Source organism: Thamnophis sirtalis, unplaced genomic scaffold, assembly GCF_051295495.1.
Source record: "Thamnophis sirtalis isolate CommonGarterSnake01/CBP01778 unplaced genomic scaffold, rThaSir2_p1.2 scaffold_1, whole genome shotgun sequence".
In the NCBI taxonomy this organism is placed as follows: domain Eukaryota; kingdom Metazoa; phylum Chordata; class Lepidosauria; order Squamata; family Natricidae; genus Thamnophis; species Thamnophis sirtalis.
This window is the reverse complement of record NW_028261381.1, coordinates 88,058,647-88,084,699: the sequence shown is the minus strand read 5'-3', so window position 1 is coordinate 88,084,699 and position 26,053 is coordinate 88,058,647. Positions and strand designations below refer to the sequence as shown.

The window sequence follows — 26,053 nt, the reverse complement described above, 5'->3', positions numbered from 1 at the left end:
CCCTTTTTTGTTAGTATTATTTACATTATTTATACAGTATTATTATTTATTGGCATATAAAGTAGCTTTCTTGCCGCCAGCGTATGTGAGAGCTCCCTTAGTGTAGTTATATAAATAGTTCGGCTCGTTTCTCGCTTTGCTTCCGTTCGCGCTTTCTGTACGGGCTCCCCCCCGCCTTTTAATTTGGGAACTAGAAATTTCCCTTTCGCGCTGTGCGCCTGTCTCTGCCCCCGCCCTCACCCTTTCGTGTCGTTTTGCTAGCTTAGTTTTTTTTACGCTGGCCGAGCGGGCTAATCTTTAGGATCGCTGGTGTGTATGAAAGAAGAAGAAATGTGACACGACTGCTCCTCTTGCAACTTGTTAGAGCAGCGAGAAGGCGTGGTCGCCCGTCTACTCTGGTTACCAGGAATTATTTCCTCGCTTCGGGACTCGGAGGTAACTAGCAACAATGGTTTGGGGGAAAGTAATGACTATTTTCATGCCGGGGGAACAGTCAGACTCAGAATGGTATGTGGAGTACTTGTAATCACGTCATACTGGCAATCGTTCAAAGCTAGTTGGGCTTTAGAATCGATGTTACCTTTGATTAATACCTTTTACACCTTAACATAGGAATCTTTTTTAAATGTTGAATTTTAGAGATTGCATTTTGCTTTATAAATCTTTTTTCACTCTAACTAAACTACTACAGCAAAATCCCCTGTGAGAATTGTTTAAATGTTTAGAGTGGTAGGCTTTTAATTGTAATAAAGTTTGGTGTAATAATAGCTGGCTGCAAACAACAAGTCTTATTTGTGTTGTAGTTTTGTTTTTCTGTCATTTTGATGAAGCAGGGATTTTATTTTACGATTTTCTGGGTCAGAAAGTGCTTGCAATACAGCAACTTTATTTTAAAATAGTTACCATCCTAACTGATGACTTGTAACTTTTCTTAGGAAAAGTTTTATACTGAGGTAATTAAACTTATTTTTCATCTAAAGATATAGCGTACTTATCTGAATTTAATATAGATAGGTTTTTCTCTCTTTGTCATATATGCTAAACATTGAATTCTCTTGGCCAGCAGTATTGGTGTCTTATTCGCATGTGCCTTGTGAAACCAGATACTTGGATATGCACGTAGCTAATTTTGTAAATGCACTTATATATTAAGCCATGACTACGCACTAAGTGCTATATAAAGGGTACTTGAAATCATTGACTCTGTGCAGTGGCATTAACATCATATTTATTTTTAAAAAACAACAAAGGATAGTAATTTTAGCTTTCTTATTTGGATTTTTTCCTTTATTAGTTTTTTTATGTGACTTAGGTAATCTGTTGGAACACTGTATTTGAAAGATAAATTAAAACTTACTCTTTTTATATTCTCATACCTTAGAAGGCAATTTTGAAAACACTGTTGCTCAGCTTCCTCCATTGTATAGCAAGTAGAAAACTGAATAAACTATAGTTTGCTACAATTCACTAGCTCTAAAGGTTGCTATGGTGGTTTTGTTACCATGTTAAAGCTAAATTTAAAAACTTGGAGACATTTTATAATTAAATAGTATTTAAAAAGAATTAAGTTGTGATATCACTATAGAATTGTTAAGAGGCTAGTTTTAATAAATGTGTCATCAAGCACATAGATTAAGTAGCATGTAATCAGGTCATGGCTTTGTTTATTTATTCATTCACGCACTCATTTTGCTTTCCATTCCTGAAGGCTCTGAGTGGCTAATAAAGTCAATTTACAGGAAAAAATGAAAATAATGATTCAGCCTTTCCAAATGCATATAAAAATAAAAAGGGCAGAAAATAAAACAAAAAGCACAAACACCATGTGACTGTGAACCCCACCTTCAATTACAACACCAAATCCTCTTATGCAAGACAGAACAGGTAGGCCTTCACAATTTTCCTAAAGCCCAAGAAGAGTGCTATGAAGAATTCATTTGTGAATTATTTTGATTCTTTAATAATTCTATGGGAGAAAATATTTCATTTATTAAACTTTTATCTTATATAATAAGGTTTTGTAATATAAGTATATATGCATTTGTACATAATCTATATTATAGATAAGACATATAGAATTTGTGTTAAATCATCTGTCACTTTAATTATGCTTTGTTTAAGCCAAACAAATGGTCTACATGTTGCATTAAACTATATTGTACAAACTAAATGACTAGATGCACAGAAAATGTCAAAGCAGACAATCTACATTATGGCTGTTGGAAACCAGTTATAATCTGGCAAGTTTTGTCTTAGCCAGATGGCATGAATAGATGTTTTAGGATAATTGCTAATGTAATCTTATCAGAAGTCCCTTGAGTTTAATGGAGCTTATTTACAAGTAATGGATAATTAATTAATTGCAGCTAGTTTTTATTTTTAAAGCTTATTAAGGATAAGGAATTATTTCTAGAGAAAAACACATATACTTTTAGTATTTTATAGACTTTATGTCATGAAATATATCCTCCAACACATTGATAGCAATTGATATGAAACAACAATGCCCATGTAATCAAGGAAAATCTGAAACATTCATGTACATCAATATTTTTCAAAGGCTGCTAATATACATAAAAGTAGAGATTACAAAACATTTATTTGGTAAGCATTTTGGCACAAAATATATAGATAGTAGCATGAGTTTTAGAATAACTAAGCTAAATAGTATTTTACTTTACATTATTACTTGCATTTTAAAAGAATGCATAAGCAGAGCAAAACCATGCAATCATTCACTTTCAATTTTTGACATTATTCCAACTGTCTAGTGATGAAAATCACATGTTTTTGTGGAAAATCTTGTATCTATATATAGCAATACCAAGAGAAAAGTTTGTGTCTAGTAGTTTCTTTTCATCAGAACAAGATTATATATCCGATGAAAAGATCAGCATGTTAGAGAAGTAAGAACTGACACATAGAGGGGTAAAATAAAATTACAGCATATATCTTTCCTTTCTGATTTCTTAAAAACTAAGTAGTCTGAAGAAAAAGAAAGGACGGGAAAGGTTGTGTAGTGCATTACTTATATTTAAAATTCTCTTTTCTTAGTGGTTCTTTCATGAGTTAGGTTCAGGTTTGTAATTTAGGAACCTCTCAACCCTGTGCTTTCTCAAAAAAATTCCTTTCTCAAAACTGTAGTTGTTGTCCAAATACTCTAAATTATCTATATTATCTAATAATTTTGTCCTGGAAAATATAAGGGGCCAGCCTGTGTTGCCTCAGCCTGGTCTACCTGTGTTGCTTCGGCCCAGTCTACCCAATGCAAAGAGGAAACATCGGGCCAGTGTGGCTTTGGCTTGGTTTACCCAATGTGAACAGGAAATATTGGGCCAGCTTGGCTTCGGCCCGGTCTACCCAGTGCAAAGAGGAAACATGCCAGCAGTTTGGGGAGTGATATCAAGCTGGCCATGCCCACCCAGTCAGCCATGCCCCGTGAGTGGCATCAAGCTGGCCATGCCCACTTAGTCACACCCCCCCCACACACACACCTGGCCGAAGTCAACCAAAGACCTCAATGAAATTGAGTTTAATACCCCGGTATAGTGTTTCCTGCTTAAGCAGAGGGTTGGACTAGAAGATTTCCAAGATCCTTTCCAACTCTGTTATTCTGTTAAATCAACATTGTAAACAAGACAGCCAAATGTATTAGCCTGCTGGCCAGCCCATATAGGTATAGTAGAATTCCTTATTTATGCCTTTTTAAAGACATATGAAAATGTATTATATTCTCATAAGCATTGGGTTTATCTGTCAAGATGGCCAAAACAGTTATTTGCCAGAAATTAGTTTATTATCATTTTTATCCTACTTTTATTATTTTTATAAGGCAGCAAACAAATGCAATACTTTCTGCTGCTATTTTTCCCTCAACAACCCTCTCAGGTGGTTGGACGGAGAGAGATTGACTGGCCCAAAGTTACCCAGCTGCCTTTCATGCTTTACTTAGAAAAGTATTGACTTTGGCTTAGTATACTCTATGGTTTCAACTTATTATGATTTATATTACAAAGAAACAATACAGAGTATATATTCATGCTTTAGTCACTGCTTGTTCTGTGTTGCTTTAAAAAAAACATAAATGTGCATTTTCTTTTCTTCTGCAAGGTGGATATCTACCTCCTAAAGTAAGGATGATTCCTGGTATTAGGAGACAATCCAGGCAGTTCAATCTTACGCCTTTGTATCTTAATTTATGGATATTGCTGCTTTTACTGGCTGAATTTATTAATTTTATTTTTCTAGTGTAATAGTTTTATTTCTTTTAATTACTGCAACTACCTCAGTAGTATGATTGGATCAGTTTAGAAATCATGTAAAATTTTCAAAAAATTGTTTCCCCAAATGTTGTTCTTCAAGTAGCAGTTAGACTTGTAATAGTAATAGTTTGACATTGTGATTCTGGTTGATGTAAGCATCACATCTTTAGCTTTGTTTTGTAAATAATTGGTTTTGTAAATAATTGGTTTTTAGAACTTGTGGACAATTAATAGATTTGAGTTTTAGAATTAGAATTATTTTTTTTATTGTACGTATACTTACATTCTATGACAATTATACAATCTGTTTTTGATTTTATAGATTCTATATTTAGAGAATATTGTTAAAAACATAAATTTATATTTTTGGGGATGAAATAAAATATTTTTGTTGGCAGTAGTTTGCATAATTGCTATTGTATATTTTTTTCACAATCATCAAAATAGATTATAAAATCAGCTGCATTAAAGGAGTCTGACCTTGAATTGAACTCAAAATATTTCTTAACTTTGTATTAGAATTGATATAGTAGAGTATCACAGGCAATGTACAGCCTTTTTACTTTAGTTATTGAGCTTCCTGAAAATTGCAGTGATTTGTAGCCCTTTACTGTCATGTCTGCCAAACTGTCTTCATCATAATGAAAATTACCAAATCAATTTTCAGTACAAACCTGTCAAAAGGCTGAAGATTGAGTTGTTTGTGGAAGAGAAAATATATCTTTGAGACCCTGTCACATCAGCATTGAGTCAGTAAGTAGTTAATGGAAGAGACCTCTATATTTTGGCTTGAAAGCATTGTATCAGTGTGTTGCAGTGAAAGTAGGCCTTTTGACAAAGGATCACATGTTCTGCTCTAAATATCACATGTGTTTCAGTGCTTTTATATCATGTTGCAGTTAATGTGGTATTATAGCTTGGCTGTGTTGTGTTGTTTTACCTGATCATCTTGATTTGTTTCTCCCATCTTCAGAAGCACTGTAAAATGGTATCCTACCAGTACCCGTTTGTTCTGATTATTTAACCTATATAATAAATGCCTTTGGGCAAGATAAAGTGGGGGAAAATAGGCAGATGTGTTTTGAACTGCCAGAAGTGTAGGTTCTGTGCCAAAAATGCAAATACGAAAGTTGAAATATATTTCAAAGAAATCAAATATCTGATAGAAGAATGGCTAAACTTTTTAAAAAGTAATTTTAAAAATTGAGTAGTCCCAGAGGAAAGATTAGTATCTGATCCAATTTGATTTGATCCTGAGTATATGCCTTATACAATTGTATTATTAGTAGAATGTTGTGCATATGACAGAGTACTTTAGACATGCCTATTCTAGTTTGTTTATTTTCATGAATCTACAAACGACATTTATGTGAATACCTTCCTTCTGATTGTTGGCTTGTCCAACATAGTAGACATTTTTGTGTATTGGTATATGAGTTGGTGGCGTATTCTTCTGCATGAATTGGTTGGAATTTATGTGCTTTAGCATGCCTTAAACTACTTTCCCTAAAGCAAAAGTGGAGGCATGAATAGCACGCCTAGACTGGAGTTGTTTCTGAAAAATCTTGTTTGTCTTACTCATCTGTAGGGAAAATTTATTAATAAGCTTCATCTTTTGCTTTGTTCCAAATATGTCTTTTAATGGATTAAGAGAGAATAGGCAACTGTTAAGGAGTTGGGAGCATCAACTCTAACATTCTTGTGGGGGAGAGAATAAGAATGGCTGGGATCATAGGGATGATGTCATAAAGTGGAAGTAAAACAGCCTGATTTTAAGAGATGTTTGAATGTTGTTTTAAGTTTTCTTTTACTTTGGGTAATACACATATTTTTAAAAATGAAGGCTTGCATGCAGTTTTTCAATGATTTTAAAATTAAAATGAAAATCAGTAAGAAATTACACCACCACTATTTTGTAATTTCAATGACACAGTAATGAAATTTTCTGGATATTGCAACGGAAAACAGTGAGGTGAGCATGTCTGAATCATCCTTGGATTAGGTTTATTTAAGAAAGCTTGGTTCTGAATATATATTAAAAGCCTGATTGTAGCTCTTATATACGTATAAACTGTTAAAAAGTTTCTCCCTGAATCTGCTGAGGATGCATGCAATAGGCTAGTGCTGGTTTGGTTGTTTTGTAGACAAGCCTTTGCTGTGTTTAAGCATAGGCATACATATACCAGAACATGGATCCCTGTTTTGCTTTATTTCTCAAAATCCTTCTCTGGGTTGGAGAATTCTATAAAAGCCAAACTAAGGATTATAGCAAAGGCATATCTAACAGTTATCCAAACAATACATAGACAACATATGACATGTTGGCATTGGTAAAAAAAAATAATGCAGGACTATTTAACCCTTTTTTTACTCAGTTTTTCCATTTAGAATTGTTCCTCCAAGTTCTCTTTATTGTGTAAACAGTAGGAAAATATCAAACAGAAGAAACAGAGGGACAAGAGTTAAGCAACTTCTCAACTTGTACTACTTTCCTGCTTCAACTGCTGGTCTTTTGTGGCTGCTTTTCTTTTAATTCCATCTGGGCACACACGTAGCCTCAGCTCCCATGTAATATCTACTTAGGCCTTGGGAAGGGAGGGGGGAAAAGGTGCCTGGAAACGAAAACATAGCAACCTACTTGTAGTACAGCCAATGTAGGTGGGATTTTTTACTGAAAGTTGCCATGGCTACACTTACATCAACATGGGTGGATCTATAGCCATGATGTTATGGCCTTGTCCTTTGCTGTCTAGGAACACTGCTGTTCCTGTTCTCTAGATTGCTGCACTTTCCCCTCCCATTTGAGACGGTGGGTGGGCACAGGATTGGTTGACTTTCCCAGTGGGTAAGATTTGATCTTAAGGGGGTGGGGGGGAATCTAACATTGGCTCATCCTGATAGCTTTTTGAGGGTGGCTCTTCTAAAGGAGACAAACTAAAATGAGTATTGATGAAGATTAGATAATATTGAACAGGTCCACACATCTAGGTATTCTTCCCAGATTAGGGCTGTTCTCCTTTTAGTCCCTTCCATTACTTCTACAGTATATATTTCCTCTCATTGCTCATAATTAAGTGGAAGTGATTAAAGGAAAATGAAATTCTCTCTTAGGAAACAGGCAGAAAGAGGCAAACATCTCTCTGCCAGTAGTTACACCTCTTGCCAACAGTTTTTAAGCCACCAGGCATTTGAAATACTCTGAATGAAAATGCATCTATTGAAATGTTCTACAATATACAGCTTCACTAGATCCCTATATGTACTGAAATCACATGTTAAACTATGTGGCTGTGGGGATCTGTGTATAAGAGTACAAAGATTTCCTGTGTGGTGACAAGTCCCGGTTATTCTCCTTCTTGCAACTTCTTGTAAACCACATGGATTTCTCCCAATTTAAGTTTATCTGTATCTGAATTTGACTGTGGAGAATTCTTCAGCTGTTGGTAGGGAGAAGCTCTAGTACCATGATGGCAAACCTATGGCACAGATGCCACAGGTGGGCACATGCGCAGTCGCCAGCTGGTCTTTGTGGGTGCCAGAGTGCCAGAAAACAGCCTAAAAATAGTCTGAAAAACAGCCAAAAAGGGCCCAAAACAGGCCATTTTCAGGCTATTTTTTGGTTGTTTTGGGGCAGTTTTTTTGGCCAAAACAACTGGATAAATGGCCTGGAAAAGGCCCAAAACTGGCCTGAAAACAGCCAAAAACAGCCTGAAAACAGCCAAAAACAGCCTGGAAGCAGCCAAAAACTGCCTGAAAACAAGCCAAAAAGGACGTTGGTACTTACCTGATACGCCTATTTTCATAGTGGGGGGAGGAGTATCCAGAGTGGGTTGATCTTGTCCTCTCATGATTGGATGAGTCAGATAAGCTCTTTGGGCAACACCCCCTGGCCAGCAGGACTTCCCATATTTGATGAAGAGCTCCATGCGACTCGTTGCACCATTCACTCCAGACTCTTAATTCAGTTCTTAGCTTTATCATCTTCGACCTCAATATTTATATAACTTCATAAAACGATGAACATAACACTTAGTCGTACAAACATAGTCAAGGAGGGACTGGATACTCCTCCCCCCACTATGAGAATAGGCGTATCAGGTAAGTACCAACGCTCTTTCTCCATAGTGAGGGGGGAGGAGTATCCAGAGTGGGACGTACCAAAGCCTGCACGTCCCTCGGGAGGGAGACCCCTGAGGCCCCATGTCCCCCACTCATGCCAGTTGAGACGTGGGCCCCGCCCTGTGAACTGCCTGCAATGCCCTGCGGCCAAAGAGGCTTCTGCCAAGGCAAAAGAGTCCAGTTTATAGTTCCTAGCAAAGGGAGAGGGGAAAGCCTGTGTGGCTGCCCTGCAGATTTCGTCCAGGGATGTCTGCGTGGCCCAGGCCATGGATGTGGCTGCGCTCCACGTGGAGTGGGCTGTGATATGATTGGTGTCTGTAAGCCCTGCGATTGGTATGCAGTGGCAATGCAGAAAGGCATACTGACTACCACTGGGCCAGGGGCTTCGCAGAGCGTCCACCCCTTCTGCCCCCGTGTCTGGTACCTGAAGAAGAACCTCGGGAGCTGAGCATTGAGGGGCGTGACGAATAAGTCGACGTCCGGGTCTCCGAAGCACTCCGCCAGCTCCTCGAAGATTGCTGGCTGCAGCTTCCGCTCCAAATTGTCCACCTCGGTCCGGCTGAGCCAGACGGCTCTGATGTTCTCCACCCCTGCTATATGTTCTGCCCTCAGCGAATGCTGTCTAAGGTCATAGGCTATCTGAGGTGCTTCTGCGATTTCTCATAGTCGGACATCCCATTCTGAGTTTGTGGTGTGTTCTGGCATGGGGACCGGCCTGTCTGACCCTTTTTCCCCCCTGGCCATAAGGGTGCTATGATTCTATGGCTAGGATTCGCGCAGAGATATTCTGAATGTAAACACAGATGGAGTTCAATGGTCAGCCACTAGAGTGCATGTAAGATGAAGTGAGGGAAGCTAAGGCTCACAATAAAGAAGGGCCTGCTGCAAAGGTAAAATAATAATAATAATGAGAATAACAACAACAATAATAATAAAATAAAATACAAAAGGGGGGGTCTTCCCACATGTTAAAAACAAGAACGAAGGAGGAGCGCTTCTGCTCCTGAGAAGCCTCTGCATCAAGGGCTGCCGCTAGGAAGCATATATGCCTTCTCCTCCTGCCTGCCTGGCAAGGGTCCTCTCTGAGTGACTCTGTCTCACTCAGTGGCCAGGGCAGCGTGCCGCCCCAGGGGGCTTGTGGCAGTCCAGTCCTTGCAGGAGGAGGCTGTGTGCGATGTAGGGAGGCAGGATTTGTTGGTCCAAGTTTATTTTCCTTAATCCTTTGTAAATTACTGGAGGTCCAGACTGGTGCATCCTTTCCATTGAGTGGGATGAGTCAAATATGGGAAGTCCTGCTGGCCAGGGGGTGTTGCCCAAAGAGCTTATCTGACTCATCCAATCATGAGAGGACAAGGTCAACCCACTCTGGATACTCCTCCCCCCCTCACTATGGAGAAACAGGCATGCACACGTATTCCAGTTTGGGCACTCGGCACCAAAAAAGTTTGCCATCACTGCTCTAGTATATCCTACTGCCACTAGGCACTTTTCTTCTGACCTCCCATTGCCTTAATAAGTGATTGAGGTAGTCTGGATTTAAACTTGGACATGCTGTCATCATGTAATAGTTTCAGTTTGTGTATCAGTTTTGCTTGGTTTCAATTGCAGCATGTCAAAAACTTGCAGATCAGAGAATATTTATTGGAATTTGACTGGAAGAAAGAAATGTAAAATAACAATTAGGCAAAAATATTTGAGTATAAAAATATGTGGTTTCTAAGGTTACCTTATACAAAGGCAGAGTTTTTATTTATATCTCTCTTGTTGACTCAAATAGTAGTGGTCCTTCACTATTTGGAACAAAAGCTGTGTTCTCTTTTATTGGATATCTAGATATGCTCCCAGGAAACAATAGGCTTATTCCATTCCGAACACAAATTTGAATTGTCCTACGTAATATGAGGGGTCTTTATGTAAAAATGAAATGTGTGTTATGTGATGGCTTTTTTGTTACTTTTGAGAGTCATCTGCCTTATAAATTGAGATCTGCTAAACCAACTTGCTATCTAGGGCAGGAATCCTAATACCATTCCAGACCTACTTTTGCTTGAAAATTTTCAGAGATGGAAGCACCCACAATTACAAGAGATACAACATTCTAATGTTTAAAACAATGGTGCAGAAATTAGTTAATAGCCTCAAGAGAATAATTTGGACTTATCCTGGGGTTAATGGAGCAATTTGTTATTGTCAGTAAAGGATCCAGTTTGGGACTCATGCTGTCAAAACTTTTGTGTAAAACAACAGTGTTTTTATTTTAAATGGGAAAAAAGAAGGAATTGGGTGAAATAGCATAAGAACCATAGCTCTCATGATCAGGAAATTGTTCCTTATTTCATTTTGGGATTTCTCTCGGTAAAGTTTCTACTTGTTAGTACTTAACTGTGATAATATTTTATTTTTGACTTTTAAACAATGACTGAGAAAGTATTACTGTCCACAATTCACTGCTCATAACCAGGAAATGTGTCCTATCACACACTGTGAGCCCCAAACCTAGGCATGGAATTAGATTTTTAGAAATTTGTGAAAGGCCAGCAGGGCCAGGGCCATCCTCCAGAGGGGAAATGTTCTATAGCAGTGATGGCTAACCTTTTTGTCGAGGCATGCCAAAAGCGGGTTGAGCGGGGGAAGGGAGTAGCGCATGCGCGTGCCCACACCCATAATGCAATGCCCTCCCCCTAGTGCATGCATGCACAACCCCCCGTACATGTGCGCAGGCCTCATTGAAGCCTCCGAACTTCTGGGAGGCTAGTTGGGCCATGTTTTGCCCTCTGCAGGCTTCAGGAAAGCCTCCGAAAAACTGCCTAACACCCAAACCGGAACTTCTGGAATGGATTTCGTTCCTGAAGTTCCAGTTTGCACGTTGGACGGTTTTTCTCCCTCCGGAGGCTTTAGGAGGCTTTCCTAAAGCCACTGGAGGGTGAAAAATGGCCGAAAATCAGCTGGCCAGCAGAGCTGACAGGGCGACACCTCACGTGCCCTGAGAAATGGCTTCGTGTGCCACCTGTGGCACGCGTGCCATAGGTTCGCCATCACAGTTCTATAGGATGGCCACTATGACCGAAAAGACACACCTTTGGGGTCCTGTCAGTTGGCATTCCTCAACTAATAGGACTTGAAGCATGCCCATCCTGCCTGACCACTATTGATTGATTCTTAATCTGAAGTCTACCACCTGTCTTGTACCTACACATCTGATTTTCCTCCCTAAACACAGAATCCTATATTGCTTGTCACTTAATTGCATTTTGTTGGATAAGGCACAATGTTCAAGTTTGCCTATTGTTTTGAATTTTGAACATGAGGTGCTACAATTCCTATCTTCCCCAGCATTTGGTTGTCTGCAAATTTGATGAACCTTCTATCCCCTCTAAGTCACTATGAAAGTGAGAAAGAGCACTGGACAGACCCTGAAGTAACCCAGCTCATAGCTTCCTCCATGTTGACATAGATGCATTAAGGACCGAATACTAGCTAAACTTGCGCAACCATCTACAAATCCATCTGAAGTGGGACCATATTATTTTGTTCCATATTATCAAGAAGATTACGATCAACCTTGTTAAACTATTTACTGGGGTCTGACCATATTCCACCGTTTTGTAAGTTGCTTTGTAAAAAAAAAGATTTGTCTGGCACAACTGTTTCTTTCAAATTCATCCTGGCTTCTAGTAATATGTTTTTCCTTACTGAGTCTTTCCATCTAACTGCATGTTGATCTTTTCTAGAATTCCCCTACGTACTGATGTCTGGATGACTGGTCTGGCTTTCCATTTCTGTTTTTTTATCCTGTTTTTAAAGATTGAAGAACAATGTTAGCTCTTCGTCAGTCTTCTGGCATTTCTCTGTACTTCAGGTGTTTTCAAAAATTTTGGACAACATTTCTGAAATCACATCTGCCAGTTCCTTTAGCACTCTGGATATCATCCATCTGGGCCCACTTCAGCAAATGTATTCAAGACAGTTAGGAGATCTCATATCAGTTCCTTACCTCTTTTAATCTGTATTCCTCTTATACACCTTCCCTCTCCCCGTAGTAATACTTCAACAGATTAGATTACCCCCCCCCCCCCCGATTTTGGCTTTATTTAATTTATATGGCTATTTTTTCTTTTGTGAAAAGACATGCAAAATAGAAATTAAGCAACTTAGCCTCTTTCTTGTTGCCTGACAGCAAACGATCACCTTCTACAATCAGTGTTCTGACTGCTTCCTTTTTCTCTCCTTCTGCATATTCTCAAAGGACTTTCATTCGTTACATCTAGAATTCATTTCTAGCCTCTGATGATTTTGATTTTTAGTTTTTCTGGTGCCATCCTTAGACATTCAGATTATTCTCTGATACTCATATTTTTTTCTGTAGTCATGTCTTAAGCTTGTTCTTTTTCTTTCCCAGCTTATCCGCTTATCTTCTACAGTTTATCGTTAATATTTTTGTTGGATGCCTCCCATTTTATTTTCTGTTTTTTTGTGTGTTCAACTTGCGTTCAAGTATCTCAGTTTTCAGAATTTTTGATTTTTCCTAAACATTTTCCCCTCTTCAGGAATCTATACTTTTCAGATGCTTTCTGCAAGGTACTAGGTTATAATATTGGCTGATATAATTGAAAGAATTGGAAATGCCAGGGTTGATTTAAAAAGACCTAGGTCAAGTGGCTGGTATTGTAATTGCCTTCTGTGTCTTTATCATGTCTGAATTTAAAATACTTAATAGAGTTTTTCAAAACACTCCACAGCATTTTATAAAGTTAAAAAGACTAGAACATTCCACTTTGCAAAAAAATAGGGAGGGGAAATGGCAGATGTAGAAAATGAATTATAGTGTGGGGATCTGGAAGATTTTTGCAGGGTTATGCAATGAAGTTAATTACAAAAGGAAGTATTTCTTCCCACATCACATAATTAGCTTATGTAATTTGTTATGCTAGCCTTTGCTTTAGGAATTCAACAGAGAATAAGTCTCAAAACTTCATGGAAGATGTGATTTAGAAAAGCGATGAACTAGGAAATGCTTTTAAAGCGTTTTTGAGTTCCCTCCATTTCTTTTTCTCTCCAAGGTATTTTTATCTGTAGCTAGATTTATTGTCTGTAATATCTTTATCCAATAGCTGATATATTTAATATATTTTCAACTATTAATTTCTCTAGGTGTTATACCCGTGATGGCTAACCTATGGCATACATGCTACAGGTGTCACACAGAGCCATTTTTTAGGGCACAAAGGTTTTGCCTTGTCAGCTCCAGCCTGCATGCGCACGCTGGCCAGCTGATTTCTGGCTTCATTTTTGGCCATTTTTCGCCCTCCAGAGGCTTCAGGAGGCTTCCCCGAAGCACCAGAGGGTGAAAAATAGCCCAACATGCAAACAGGAAGTCAGGAAACAGGCAGTTTCCAGCCTCCAGGGGGCGGGGGGAGAGGCTGTTTTTGCCCTTCCTAGGCTCCTTGAAAAGGTCTGGAGCCTGTGGAGAGCAAAAAATCGCCCTTCCGGTTTGACTGGAAGTCGGCCTCCGGAGTGACTCCAGGGGGTGGGGAAGGCTGTTTTCAGCCTTCCCAGGCTCCTAGAAAGGGTCTGGAATCTGGGGAGGGCGAAAAACAGGTTCACTGTTCCATCGCGTAGCAAAAGCGGGGGATGGGCGCAATGCATGGAGGGCAGTTGCATAGAATTATGGGTGTGGGCACGTGCGCACACGACTTTTGGCACTCGATGGCAAAAAGTTTAGCCATCACTGTGTTATACTATCTTTAGAAGTAAAAAAATTAGTTAACTAGAAAGAAGACTAGCGTATTAGGCAGCCCCTAAATCTTTTGTCATTACACTGTAGACACTCAAGATCATGTTGTAAAAATAAGTAGCAAACCACAATTTATCACTGTGATTTTTACTGTGCTTTAATGAAAGTAACAATGAAAATAAAATATGTTAGTCTTATCATTTATCTATTTTGTATTCCCAGAACTCCCAAAGACCCCTCTTTAATATGCATTTTAGTTCCTGCCAAACCAAGGATGTCCCTCAAAGGATGTCTCCCTACAATGTATGGCTCCTGGCTGCATAAAGTTGCTCACCTCTGATATATATCGCCTCTAGTTGCAAGAAAAAACTATGCTTCCTATATATCTAAAGCAGCAGCTTGTATCAGACTTTTAAACCTTGGCTTGAATATCTGTACTCTATTATGTCTATTATGTTACCTGTACTTTATTATGTTAAATATGGATGATGGATACAGGATACTTCATGTACTTGAAAAAATTGTTGCAGGCAATTCTGTTTTTGTGTAGTTCATATATGATTTATGTTCACTTTAAAAAACCTTTATATTAAAGGTACCAAGATTGAAAAAATAATATTCTTGGGATATCCCCCCCCCAAAGTAATAATTTGAAGACTAAAAGAGGCAAATGTTATGATTCCCCCCCCTAAAACATTTAAGCACATCCCTCCAATTTTTAATATTTAAATTCTTTGGTCCTTCACATTGCTAGTCAAGTTCATCTCTTTATTGTAAATTAATCATTATAAAAAGATACTAAGCATCAGTCAGCTTTTATACATCAGTAGTGAAGCAACACTACTTCAGTAATTTTACTTAAATTGCATTAGTTCGGAACAGTTTTATGTTGTTATAAACAACTATTATTTTTGGAAGAAGAGAAAACTTATTAACCTTTAAGAAAAGTAATATATTATATTTATGAGTGGGAATTATCCGGTAGTTGGCAGCAGTCAAATTAATGTTCTTCTTAAAGGTAAAAAAACACTTGAGTAACTCTGGGTCATAAGTTTGGAGCTCATATCTCAGGTAAAGCAACTACAAAAAGGGTAAAACTCTTGTAAATTAGTGTATAATTGAATGAATTTGCTGTCACTATTTAACATGCAGATAAGTAATATTTAAACATTAGTGGGTTTTTTCCCTATGGAGTTAGCTTTTTAGAAGCTTTGGGAATTAAAAGAAAGCAAGTTTAATTCTTGCTTAATGGCTTAGTATTGTTTTGAGTAATTGATTTTAGTCTGTTGTATAAATCTAGCCATTTTAATCTATTGAATAAACTATAGTTTACAGTATTCTAGACCTAGTCAACAATATTATGGTTAATCTATTTATACAGATATTTTATATGTATCAACCACTAGATAGAAACCAGCAAAACACTTTCTTAGGTACAATCCATATGATAAGACAGTGTTTTTTAATTATAGTTTACTAATATGAAGTAGATGACTTCCACATTAGTCATGCAATCTTGGAAACAAACATGACTTCCTAAAGAGTTGCAATAGTATTGAGTTTACCATTCCATTTATTTTGAAGCACATCTTTCATATCACATTCAAAATATTTCACAGCCCTCAAAGCAGTGTTAAATCCAATTCAGATGTCATAATTTAGAAGGTTGAAGGTTCACATGGTAAACTATTGAACTAAAAATAATGATTCAAAGACCATAATTTTAATTTAAATTGGGATACTTTGGTGAATAAAACAAGAAAATAATCTTTGAAAGGAGCTCTTTTGTTACCTGTATTTATTTCTCCACATAATCATCACCATTCAATTTTTTTGCTAATGATGGACAAATTTATAAGTTGTCATGAAAGAGCTCCATTCTTTGTCTCTTCATTCAGGTCTTGACAGTCCTCTCCACCTCTTCCTTTGAGTCAGAATGGAAGTATTTCTTCAGGTTGGGGAAAAAGTAAAAGTCACATGGCATCAAGTCTGCCTAGTGGATGAAATAAGATGGTGGGATCCACATCAGAGGTGGGTTGCTCCCAGTTCAGCCTGATTTGGGCGAACTGGTAGTGGTATTTTGGCCTGGGTCGCAGAACCAGCAACAACCCAGGCTGGCCACACCCCCAAACTGGTTCCCTGGTCCCACTGCCATTGCCAATATGTTGTTTAATAGTGTGCACACATGTGCAGTTCACTGTAAATTGTTTTGCAAAGGGCGCATGAAGTAAACCGGCAGCAAAACCAGGAGCAACCCACCTCTGATCCACATTCACAATTGCATCTTGGGTGGTTTATGAGGTGTGAATCTAGCATTCTCATGTTGCAGCAACAATTCATTCTTGTGCTTCTGAATTCTGCTTAATTGCTTCAAAGTGGCATAGATGGAAAACATATCAGGACATGGTTGAACAAGTAAAGTGTAGAGTTTGTTTGTGATGACTTTAAGACACTTATTCATTTCTGATAGAATATCCATAGGTAGCAAATGGTGGTGATTATATAGAGGAGTACATATAGGTGTCAGTGTTCCGACTAATGCATCCAAAGAAACCAGAACTCCAAGGCTGGAACATTCCTCAGAAAATGTGCTTATTGGACACATCATATCAGCACAGCCAATGAAAACCATGTGGTTACCATGGTTACCATATCATTAAAAGAGCAAACATTTTCTTCCCCGTGTGTCACAGGTCACATTATCCAATCAAAGCAGTTGGCGGGCTCCCTCGACCATTCTGATCCTCCTATTGCCACCTTTTGGGATGACCTTGGTTCCCATGGGAGAGCTCTTTATTTTGTCTACGAGATTGTCTAGCTCAGTAATGGCGAAACTTTTTCTTATGGCGTGCCAAAATTGAGTGCATGTGTGCTAGAAGTTTCTTCCTGAACTTATGGTTGGCTTGTTGGGGTCGTTTTCCTGAAGCCTGGGGAGGGCAAAAACGGTCTAGCCAGCCATCCGGAAGGCCGCAAATCAGTTGGCCAGAGCTAACTGCTGGTGTGCCAGCAAATATGGCTCCGCGTGACAACTATGGCATGCGTGCAATAGGTTCACCATCACGGGTCTAGATATTCCCCCCTCATCCTCCCCCCCCCCATAGTGTGTGATAACTATGAAGCAGCACAAGATGGCTTCAGCCAGGCTCGATTCAGAGTTGACAATATGGAATGGGGGATGCTCATTTCAATGATTATTTTCCTGTTTCATTTATTAAACTATTCCTATTTAAAGTTATTGGGATAGATACTGTACATTATTTTTCATTTAACCCTCACACTTGTTCACTATAACATGTAGGAACTTCTGTCTTAATTTAAGAATTTAACTAAGGCTGATAAATTGACAGTCTAAAGTTAATAATGCAAAAGTTAAGGTGATTTTAGATCAGTATTTAGCAGCTAGAGAGTAAGCAACGAGAATTTCCAAGATATAGTATATAGGTTGAGGTTTCTAAAGATCACAACTATTTTTATATTCTATCTATAGCCAGTTTGGTATATTTATAGTTAAATTATGGGCTACATTTTCTAATTTTCTTCTAATAGTTCAGATTATCAGTTTTGGTTTATTTAAGCAGCAATAACCAGCTCCTTTTCTCTCTAGTTGTGCCAGGCCAGGAACCCCTGATTAATTGTTAATATGACTGCATCATTGCCCCTTCTAGCCTGAGAAGGGAAGCAGTGATCTTAAGGTGGTCATCAGTTCCATGTTTGATCCACATTTGGCTATTACTGCTTAGGAAAATAGTTTAATATGTTGAACAGGTATTTGGTGGAGGATATGGAATTATGAGTAAATATTTTATATGTCCATTTATAGTCATAGCAATAGCAAGATGATCACTACTTGGAACTATGTATGCTGCATGGGCTGTTCCACATCTCATAAGCTAATATTCTATTTTCAGCCATGGTGGTAAAAGCTTATGTGATGTTAACATAAATTTCAGCTTTTGCATATGAGGAGGTTGTACCAGGCTGTCTTTTGCCCATAATAGTAACATTTTTGAGGAACAGCTCTTGCTTTCTAGTTGAAAATGATTTCTATATTGTTGTGCTAGTATTAGAAATTGATATTCCCTATTCAGAAATTTAATTTAGGTTTGATTGCAGTCAATGTAGAGTTTAAAGAAATAACTCAGAAATTTAATGACTCTCCCATCCATCCATCAATTTCGACAGAGCTTGAAGCCTTATGGCAGTGTTTCTCAACCTTGGGAACCTGATGTTTTGTGGACATGCTGGCTAGGGAATTCAGGGAGTTGAAGTCCACACAATCTAAAGTTTCTAAGGTTGAGAAATGCTGCCTTAAGATTATGTCATTCCATTTGAGAACTTTAGGCAAACTACATTGGATATGTTGTCATTCATGAGATCAGAAGATAGATATATGGTTTATATTAACCATTTTTACGAATAATTCATTATTATTCCTTCAGATCTCACTTTTTCCCCTTTGGCAAAATTTGTTTTCTTAAAATGTCATATCTGAGAAGGTGGATAGTCTTCACCATAATGAATTGTCTCCTATATTGATAAAGGATCTGTTTTTTAAAAAAACCTTTTAACTTGCTTGTTAACACCCTAACCCTAACTTTGCAGTAGTGGTAATATGGGAGATAGGTAGTATTTCAAGTCACCAGGCTCTAGGCTGTGTAGGACTTTATAGGTGACAACCAGGTCTTTGAATTTCATTCAAAAGCAAACTGGTTAATTATGAAAGAAAATCCAAAGCTATTTGGAAGAGTTTGATTGTAAAATCATTTCATTGCTATTTTTTGTGTGGATAGTAGTTATTTAAAAGGTGTAATCTTGTTCCATCTTCCTCCCAGAAGTTTGAAACTGCATACCTAGGAGTAAATGCAGGTGTTTGTATTCATGTACAGTTCACTTTTAGATCTCTTAAACTTTTGCAATAAAACAGTAACTTAGCCTAATTTATTTTCATTCTTCCCTTTCTCTGTATCTTTAAAAAGCCTATCCTCTGAAAAGGCACTCTTGAGTAGCAGTGCACACTTATGGAAGGTAAAGCTGTCCATTTCTCAACATGCTTTAAATAGAACAAAGTGTGTAATTTTCATCAACCACTGAAGTCACTTGGTATCTCTGTTTAACACTACAAGAGCTATGTACCTACGAGTCAGAAATAATCCTCCCAGTTTACTATACAAAATGTATACTTTAATATTTGAAAAATCACTTTACTGCAAAAAAAGAAAAAAGAAAAAAAAGAAAAGCTTGCAGGACCATTCAATTAATACACTTTGCTACTTACCTACCATTGTATCATTCATATACATTGCCACAGACAAAGAAATATAAAGAAGGTGTTGGGTTGAAAGCCTTTTTTGTGATGTGTTAGGAACAAACAGATATTCCTTTGTACTGCTGTTTTTATATTAAATACTTTATACTGAACTTATACAAATGAAGCCAGGAGCTGTTTTTACTTTTTTGTTGAGAAATTAGATAAATATTATGTAATTTTGTAGTTCTTAGAATGATGAATATCCTTTAAATTCTGCTGTATATTCTCGTAAGGGACTAGTGAAAAAAGAATTTCAAAGGCCAAAGAGGATTCTTTTGATTTAAGAAGCCACTTCAAGAGTTTGAGTTGGATGATGCATGTTTAAGCCATCTGTATAGAATCATAAGTTGGGACCAAAGAGTTTATTTATTTCTATGATGATAAAGCCATGTAGTTTAATTGCTGATTAATTTCCATTATTGAATTACTCTGAAAAAACAAAGTTTCTTTTGTACATTAGTCACAATGAAAGTTATTGGCAAAAACTTAAATCTTCCCCACATTATTGGCATCGATTTAAATAGGTTCTGCTATTACACTTGTTTCATAGTAGTTGCAAGGTATTTGATATTAGCACTGTGCTCTAACTTTGAAAGCTGCTTTTACTTAAAGTTAGCAGAGTGGTAAACATCCAAAATCTGTTTTGGTACACTGTATATTTTCTCTAAAAGCAGAGGAAATTTGTCCATTACTCATGTATAAACCATGTAAAACATGTAGCAGCTTCAGTATTTAATGTACAAAATGCTTGCTTTTTGATTTAACTATTTTTAGAGACTTTAGAGATAAATATATGGAGGGATGGGAAGCAACAGTATCTTAATATGTTCTCTCTCTTTCAGGTATGGCCTCACAAGTCTTGGTCTATCCATCATATATTTATCAAACTCAGCCAAGTGCCTTTTCTAATGTGAAGAAACTGAAAGTGGAGCCAAGTAGTTGTGTATATCATGAAAGAGCCTACCCACAGCTCTATTTGAATGGTAACAATTTTGGAATCACTCAGCCTCCCAGTAGGGGTGGTACTTTCTTGCAAGCTACAAATATATTTGACAGACCTCAAAGAGAGACTTTTTTGTTGCAGACCAGCACTGTTGGTTTAAAAACTATTGCAGGTGCTACAAAAATCTTAGCAGTGCAGGCACAGCAACCTCAAGTGGAAGCACCTTGGTCTGGGACACAGGAAAGTGAGTTGACCATCTTGGACCGTCCCCAGCAATGTGGATTAAAGCGTAAGAGTGAAGAGTTAGAAAACCAGAGTGGCGCAATGCAGATTGTTGATGAACTGCCTATATTGCCTGCTATGTTGCAAACAAACTTGGGAAACCCAATGACAGTTATGACAACTACTGCAGCTTCAAAACCAAATGGTACCAGTGGTGATGGAGATTATCAGTTAGTGCAGCATGAGGTATTATGTTCTGCGAAAAATACTTATGAGGTTCTTGATTTCCTTGGGCGAGGGACTTTTGGTCAAGTCGTAAAGTGCTGGAAAAGAGGGACAAATGAAATAGTGGCAATCAAAATCCTGAAGAACCACCCATCTTACGCACGCCAAGGACAAATAGAAGTGAGCATATTAGGAAGATTAAGTACAGAGAATGCCGACGAGTTTAATTTTGTGAAAGCCTATGAGTGCTTTCAACATCATAACCATACTTGCTTAGTTTTTGAGATGTTGGAACAGAATTTGTATGACTTTCTGAAACAAAACAAATTTAGCCCTCTTCAGCTAAGGGTAATTCGGCCTATTCTGCAACAGGTGGCCACTGCACTGAAAAAACTAAAAAGTCTTGGTTTAATACATGCTGACCTCAAACCAGAAAATATTATGTTGGTGGATCCAGCACGGCAGCCTTACCGAGTTAAGGTAATTGACTTTGGATCTGCTAGTCATGTATCAAAGACAGTCTGTTCAACATACTTGCAATCTCGCTATTACAGGTATGTACCTACTATCTTACACATGAAAAATTTGAATTTTCTACATTGACTTACGTAACTAAATTAGTTTGTTTTCCAGAGTCCAAAATGCATAAGGTTTGGTAAGAATACTTCTTTAAATAGCTTCTAGTTGTATTTGACTAATTAAGTAGAACTTCATTGTTTTGTTATGCATACCGATCCTGAGAAGCACATAATTAGAATAATTATTAGAAATTATACTGGATAATTAAAGAAGTATTAGCTTGTACTCTCTGAATATGTTTTTTCACTTCCAGTGTTGAGAGTATTGTCCACTGGGAAATCTGTAAAACTAAAAATGCTTTATATTTTTTTCACCATCAGCTCCAGTCAGCTTAGATAATAGAGATGGCAGATCATGAAGTGATAGTTGGCAGCTAGCCTTGATGAGTCTGCTTATGCACCATGTAAAAACTTGACATTACATTGTATGAACAACATGAACACTGTGAAAAAGGCTATGTACAAGTGGAAACAATTAAGTACATATTCCGAGATTATCTGTCTGGGGAAATGAAGCACACTCAGGGCTGATCAACACATTATTTATAGATAGCAAAATGGTTTCTAATTTGTTCTGAGATTTTGGGAAAGTTTCCAATATAGCTAGCAAAGGTATTTTGTTCAGATATGTATATAAAGAGCATTTTGGGAACAGTTCCCCCCCCCTTTGGATAAATTCTTGTTTTCTCTGCCTGTATTCCACAAGCTAATGTTAATCAAGCTAACAGGTGGGTGTTCTATAACTTCTTTGCCCCTTTTTATATAATTCCAAAGTTCCTTTGATTAAAAATCAATAACTTGGTTATCCACCATTTCCAACCAGAAAAAAATAATAATGCAGTGTAAACTTTTACAAAGGACATCTAACTTCATTCACCAACTGTAATGCCCATACATGTGGCATGGTCCTGCTCAGTTTGCTTCATCATGCCCCTTCTTATAGCTCTCATCACTCCAAGACAAAAACTGTCTATCCTGTAATCATTCATTTCTTCTGGACTAAAGGAATCCTAATACAAAAAGCAGAAATTGTAATTATTTTAATTCCCTTACCCATTCTCTGTTATGATATGTTAATCACTGGGACTCAGTTGGAAAGCAGTAAATGGTACCAGGTCATAGAGAAGTGTAGTCAGACAGAAAATGAAAATCAGGAATGGGACAAGCAAGATAAACGTCTGATACAAATGTAGCTCCAGCACCTGTATTCTGAAGTTGAAGGTTTTTCTGTTTATGAATGCAGGATCGTCTCTTGGTTCCAGCTGCTCATTAAATGGTTGGAAAGGCTCTACAGTGATCCAAATTCCAAAGAGGAAAGGTAATTAAGAGATTGTATGGGTGTGTAGATTGCACCTGTTGACATCCCCTTCAAAAAGTCTCATTTAAGAAGGTGCCAACAAGTGTGTATGTGTACCAATACATGCTCAGAATTACTTTTTCTCCTTTGGAGTCTGGATCACTGTGCAGCTGATGATTAACTGGTTAGAGAGGTTACTGTAAGTAAGGACTTGTATTTGAGTAGACCCGTTACTGCTGAGGAACCTCTTTTCAAACCCAAGCATCCTGATCTCCCAGCCTTCTGTTTCTGGATTTTCTTGTGGAGAATGAGGGAAAAAAAGTAACCACCTGGGTCAGTTAGCTAGTGGGTTCTTGCATTACCGTATACCGTAGATACCAGTCATGGCGGACCCTTCTCCATAATTCTGATAAGTTATCGATACTCTGCCTCTTTAAGGGAATTTTGGGGGACCTGACACAGGATGGACTTTTAAATGTGTTTTTCAATAGTTTGCAATAGTTTCTGAGTGATTGGATAGAGAAAACACTGTAAGAAAAAACATAAGTAGTCCTTGCTTTATTGATCATTCACACTTATGACAGTGATGAAAAAGTAACTTTACAACCAATCCTCACATTTATGACCTTTGCAGGTGTGTAAAGCAAAGGAAAGCTGAAATAAAATTATAAGCAGAATCATGATTTCAGTTAGCCACTAAGTTGTCCTTCACAATTTTGATTGGTAAACGGGGACTAATATAAAGAATCACATTCTGATACTTCCCCTTTTTGAACATATTGCCTGTTTCATATTTGCAGTATTTATCAGCATAATTTATTTGGCCAAGGGTGATTAGATCCCTAAGGAATTTGTCTCCTATGCAGAAGCTCTCAGTGTACATGTAAAGCAACAGAATCATCATCATCATCATCATCATCATCATCATCATCATCATCATCCCAATAAGATGGGGGAGTAAAGAAAATAATGAGGATAAATGATAATATACAGCTGTACTATATCTATGGTCATTGAGTGAAATTTTTACTGGTGAATTTACTGGAGAGTGCGTGTCTTTAACTGAGGAAAGGCTGTTGGTTTTCAGACAGTACTTCAGATAGTAACAAATAGCTTTGAAGAAATGTCATTTGTATCGAATGTATATAATTTCTATGATTGCACTATACAAATGATAATTGACATATAAATGATGTAAATCACTTATATGGGGGGAAAGGATAGATCCAGCCAATTTTCTGTCATTAGAAATCTATCACTAGATCAGTGTTCTGGCATTATTATTATCAGGTTCCATTGTCCAGCAGTTCCTAAGCTTTTTGCCATCACACCTCCCTTATTATATATAATCTTATTGTATATTCCTCCCTTAACAATCCAAATGCCAAATAAATACAATGAAAACGGTAGCATGGAAAAAGTAGATTTCTTGTGACAGTCTTAAGTTTCTTCATTAGTTCTCGTGGACTCTGCCTATCTCTCCTAAAGGGAGGCAGACCTCACAGTTTAGGAAACCATGTCATACACTAAAAAAGTTTGAAAGCCAATAATTTATAGCAAATTATTTAGCTGGAATGTTATTTTCAGGGGTGGGCTTCGAAAACTGCAGCAAGGAGTTGCTGTTGTTGGGTGGGCGTGCCCATGGTGGACATGGTCTAGTCAGTCTCCTGCACCATGGTGGCTAGGCCCCATTTCCGGACTTCTGGAACTTTTGATAGGCCTTTTTTTTTTTTTTTGCCCTCCCCAGGCTCTGAAGGCTTTCCGGGAGGGCAAAAACTGCTTACCCCGGGCTCCAGAGTCCCTCCAGAGACTGGAAACAGGCCCATTCCCCCCCAAGCCTCCATGCATTTACCTGGCATGATGAATGGGTTGCATGGAGATTCCTGGGAGGGGGCGTGGCCAGCCAGGGGTGGCATTTGGGGGTTTGCCAAACTGGGCAGAATTCTAGCTAGAGGATTGCCTGAACACATGTGAACCCCAAGCTGCCCACCCCAGGTTATTTTGTTAAATATTAAATAGAAAAACAGCACGACACTTCTATAGCATTTATTATTTGTATATGCATTCTATATTTACCACCATGGAGTTTCTTCAAAATGTTATTTAAAAAAAATTATTTTTATAATGTAAACCACAATACATTATATTATTTCAATGCAGATTTAAATGCAGTAATGTTTATATAACATGTTTAAAATTATTAACATTGTATTTAAAATCTTTAAAATATTGAAATTAAAAAGAAAGTAAAAATTATATCAATATTTAAGATGTTGGTGTTACAGGCATAAAATTATTTATCTTTTCACCCAAAGTTGAGTATAGAGTCTAAGGTAAAAAAGAAAGCACCACTCTAATTCAATGCAGACTACTAAACGTATATGATGAATTAATGGAGGGAACTGGAGTTTAAAATGGAGTAAGTTCATGAACTTGGATATCTGTTGAGAGCTAAACAGGAAATGTTTTAGGTATCTCCTTTGAGTCTTGCTGTCAGAGAACAACTTCCAGAAGTTAATCCAGGCTGCAAAAATTATTTCAAACTCCATACATTTTTGTTTAAAGAAATGAACAGCAATAATGGAGCTAGTATTAGGAATTTCTGGTCCAAGATTAGATGAAAAATGATATTATGAAGGGTGATTAATTAGTTGTTTTATTAATTAGGGTGCCATTTTTGTACCTGGTGAAAAGTAATTTTAAAATAAACCAGCAATAATTTCGTTCGTTTGTTTCGTTTATTGGTTTTGTATGCCGCCCACTCCCAAAGGACTCCAGGCGGCTCACAATGAAACGGGGAGGGGATAAATAAGACAATACAAAGAATATTAAAATATACAACAGTCACAAATGAAGCGGGGCTGGATACTTCAACAGCCCCCAGCCTGCCGGAACAGCCAGGACTTGGTAGCTTTACGGAAGGCCGGGAGGGTAGTAAGGGTCCGGATCTGCACGGGGAGCTCGTTCCAGAGGGCCGGAGCAGCCACAGAGAAGGCTCTCCCCCGGGGGGTCGCCAGCCGACATTGGCTGGCAGATGGGACCCAGAGAAGGCCGAGCCTGTGTGATCGAATCGGTCTTTGGGAGGTAATTGGCAGGAGGCGGTCTCTCAGGTACCCAGGTTTGGTCCTTTGAATTGTTGTTCCATTTTGGAAAAACTTACTCTAAATAGATTAATTTGAGAATGTTTTATGAATAGTCCCACAGATAAGGTAAAATTAGATGTGGGCATTTGTTTAATGTTAATGACAAAATGTAGATGAGAAACAGTGTAAATATAGTATTCTGAACAAAAAAAATCTTTATTTTTTCATCTTTTCACGTGTTGCTATGATTCAGTTAACTTCCATAAACAAACATTTCCTTTT

General features: G+C 37.8%; 1 protein-coding gene across 4 annotated transcripts in view; it reads left to right on the top strand.

Moving 5' to 3' along the window:
• HIPK3 (homeodomain interacting protein kinase 3) overlaps positions 1-26,053 on the top strand; it is a 76,960-nt gene that overhangs the window by 14,173 nt on the left and 36,734 nt on the right. For 2 of the 4 annotated variants that reach the window (XM_087718454.1, XM_087718462.1), the window contains exon 2: positions 20,266-21,367. In XM_087718454.1, coding sequence (XP_087574580.1) covers positions 20,266-21,367 — 1,102 coding nt within the window. The other 2 variants (XM_087718470.1, XM_087718477.1) reach the window with 2 other exon arrangements.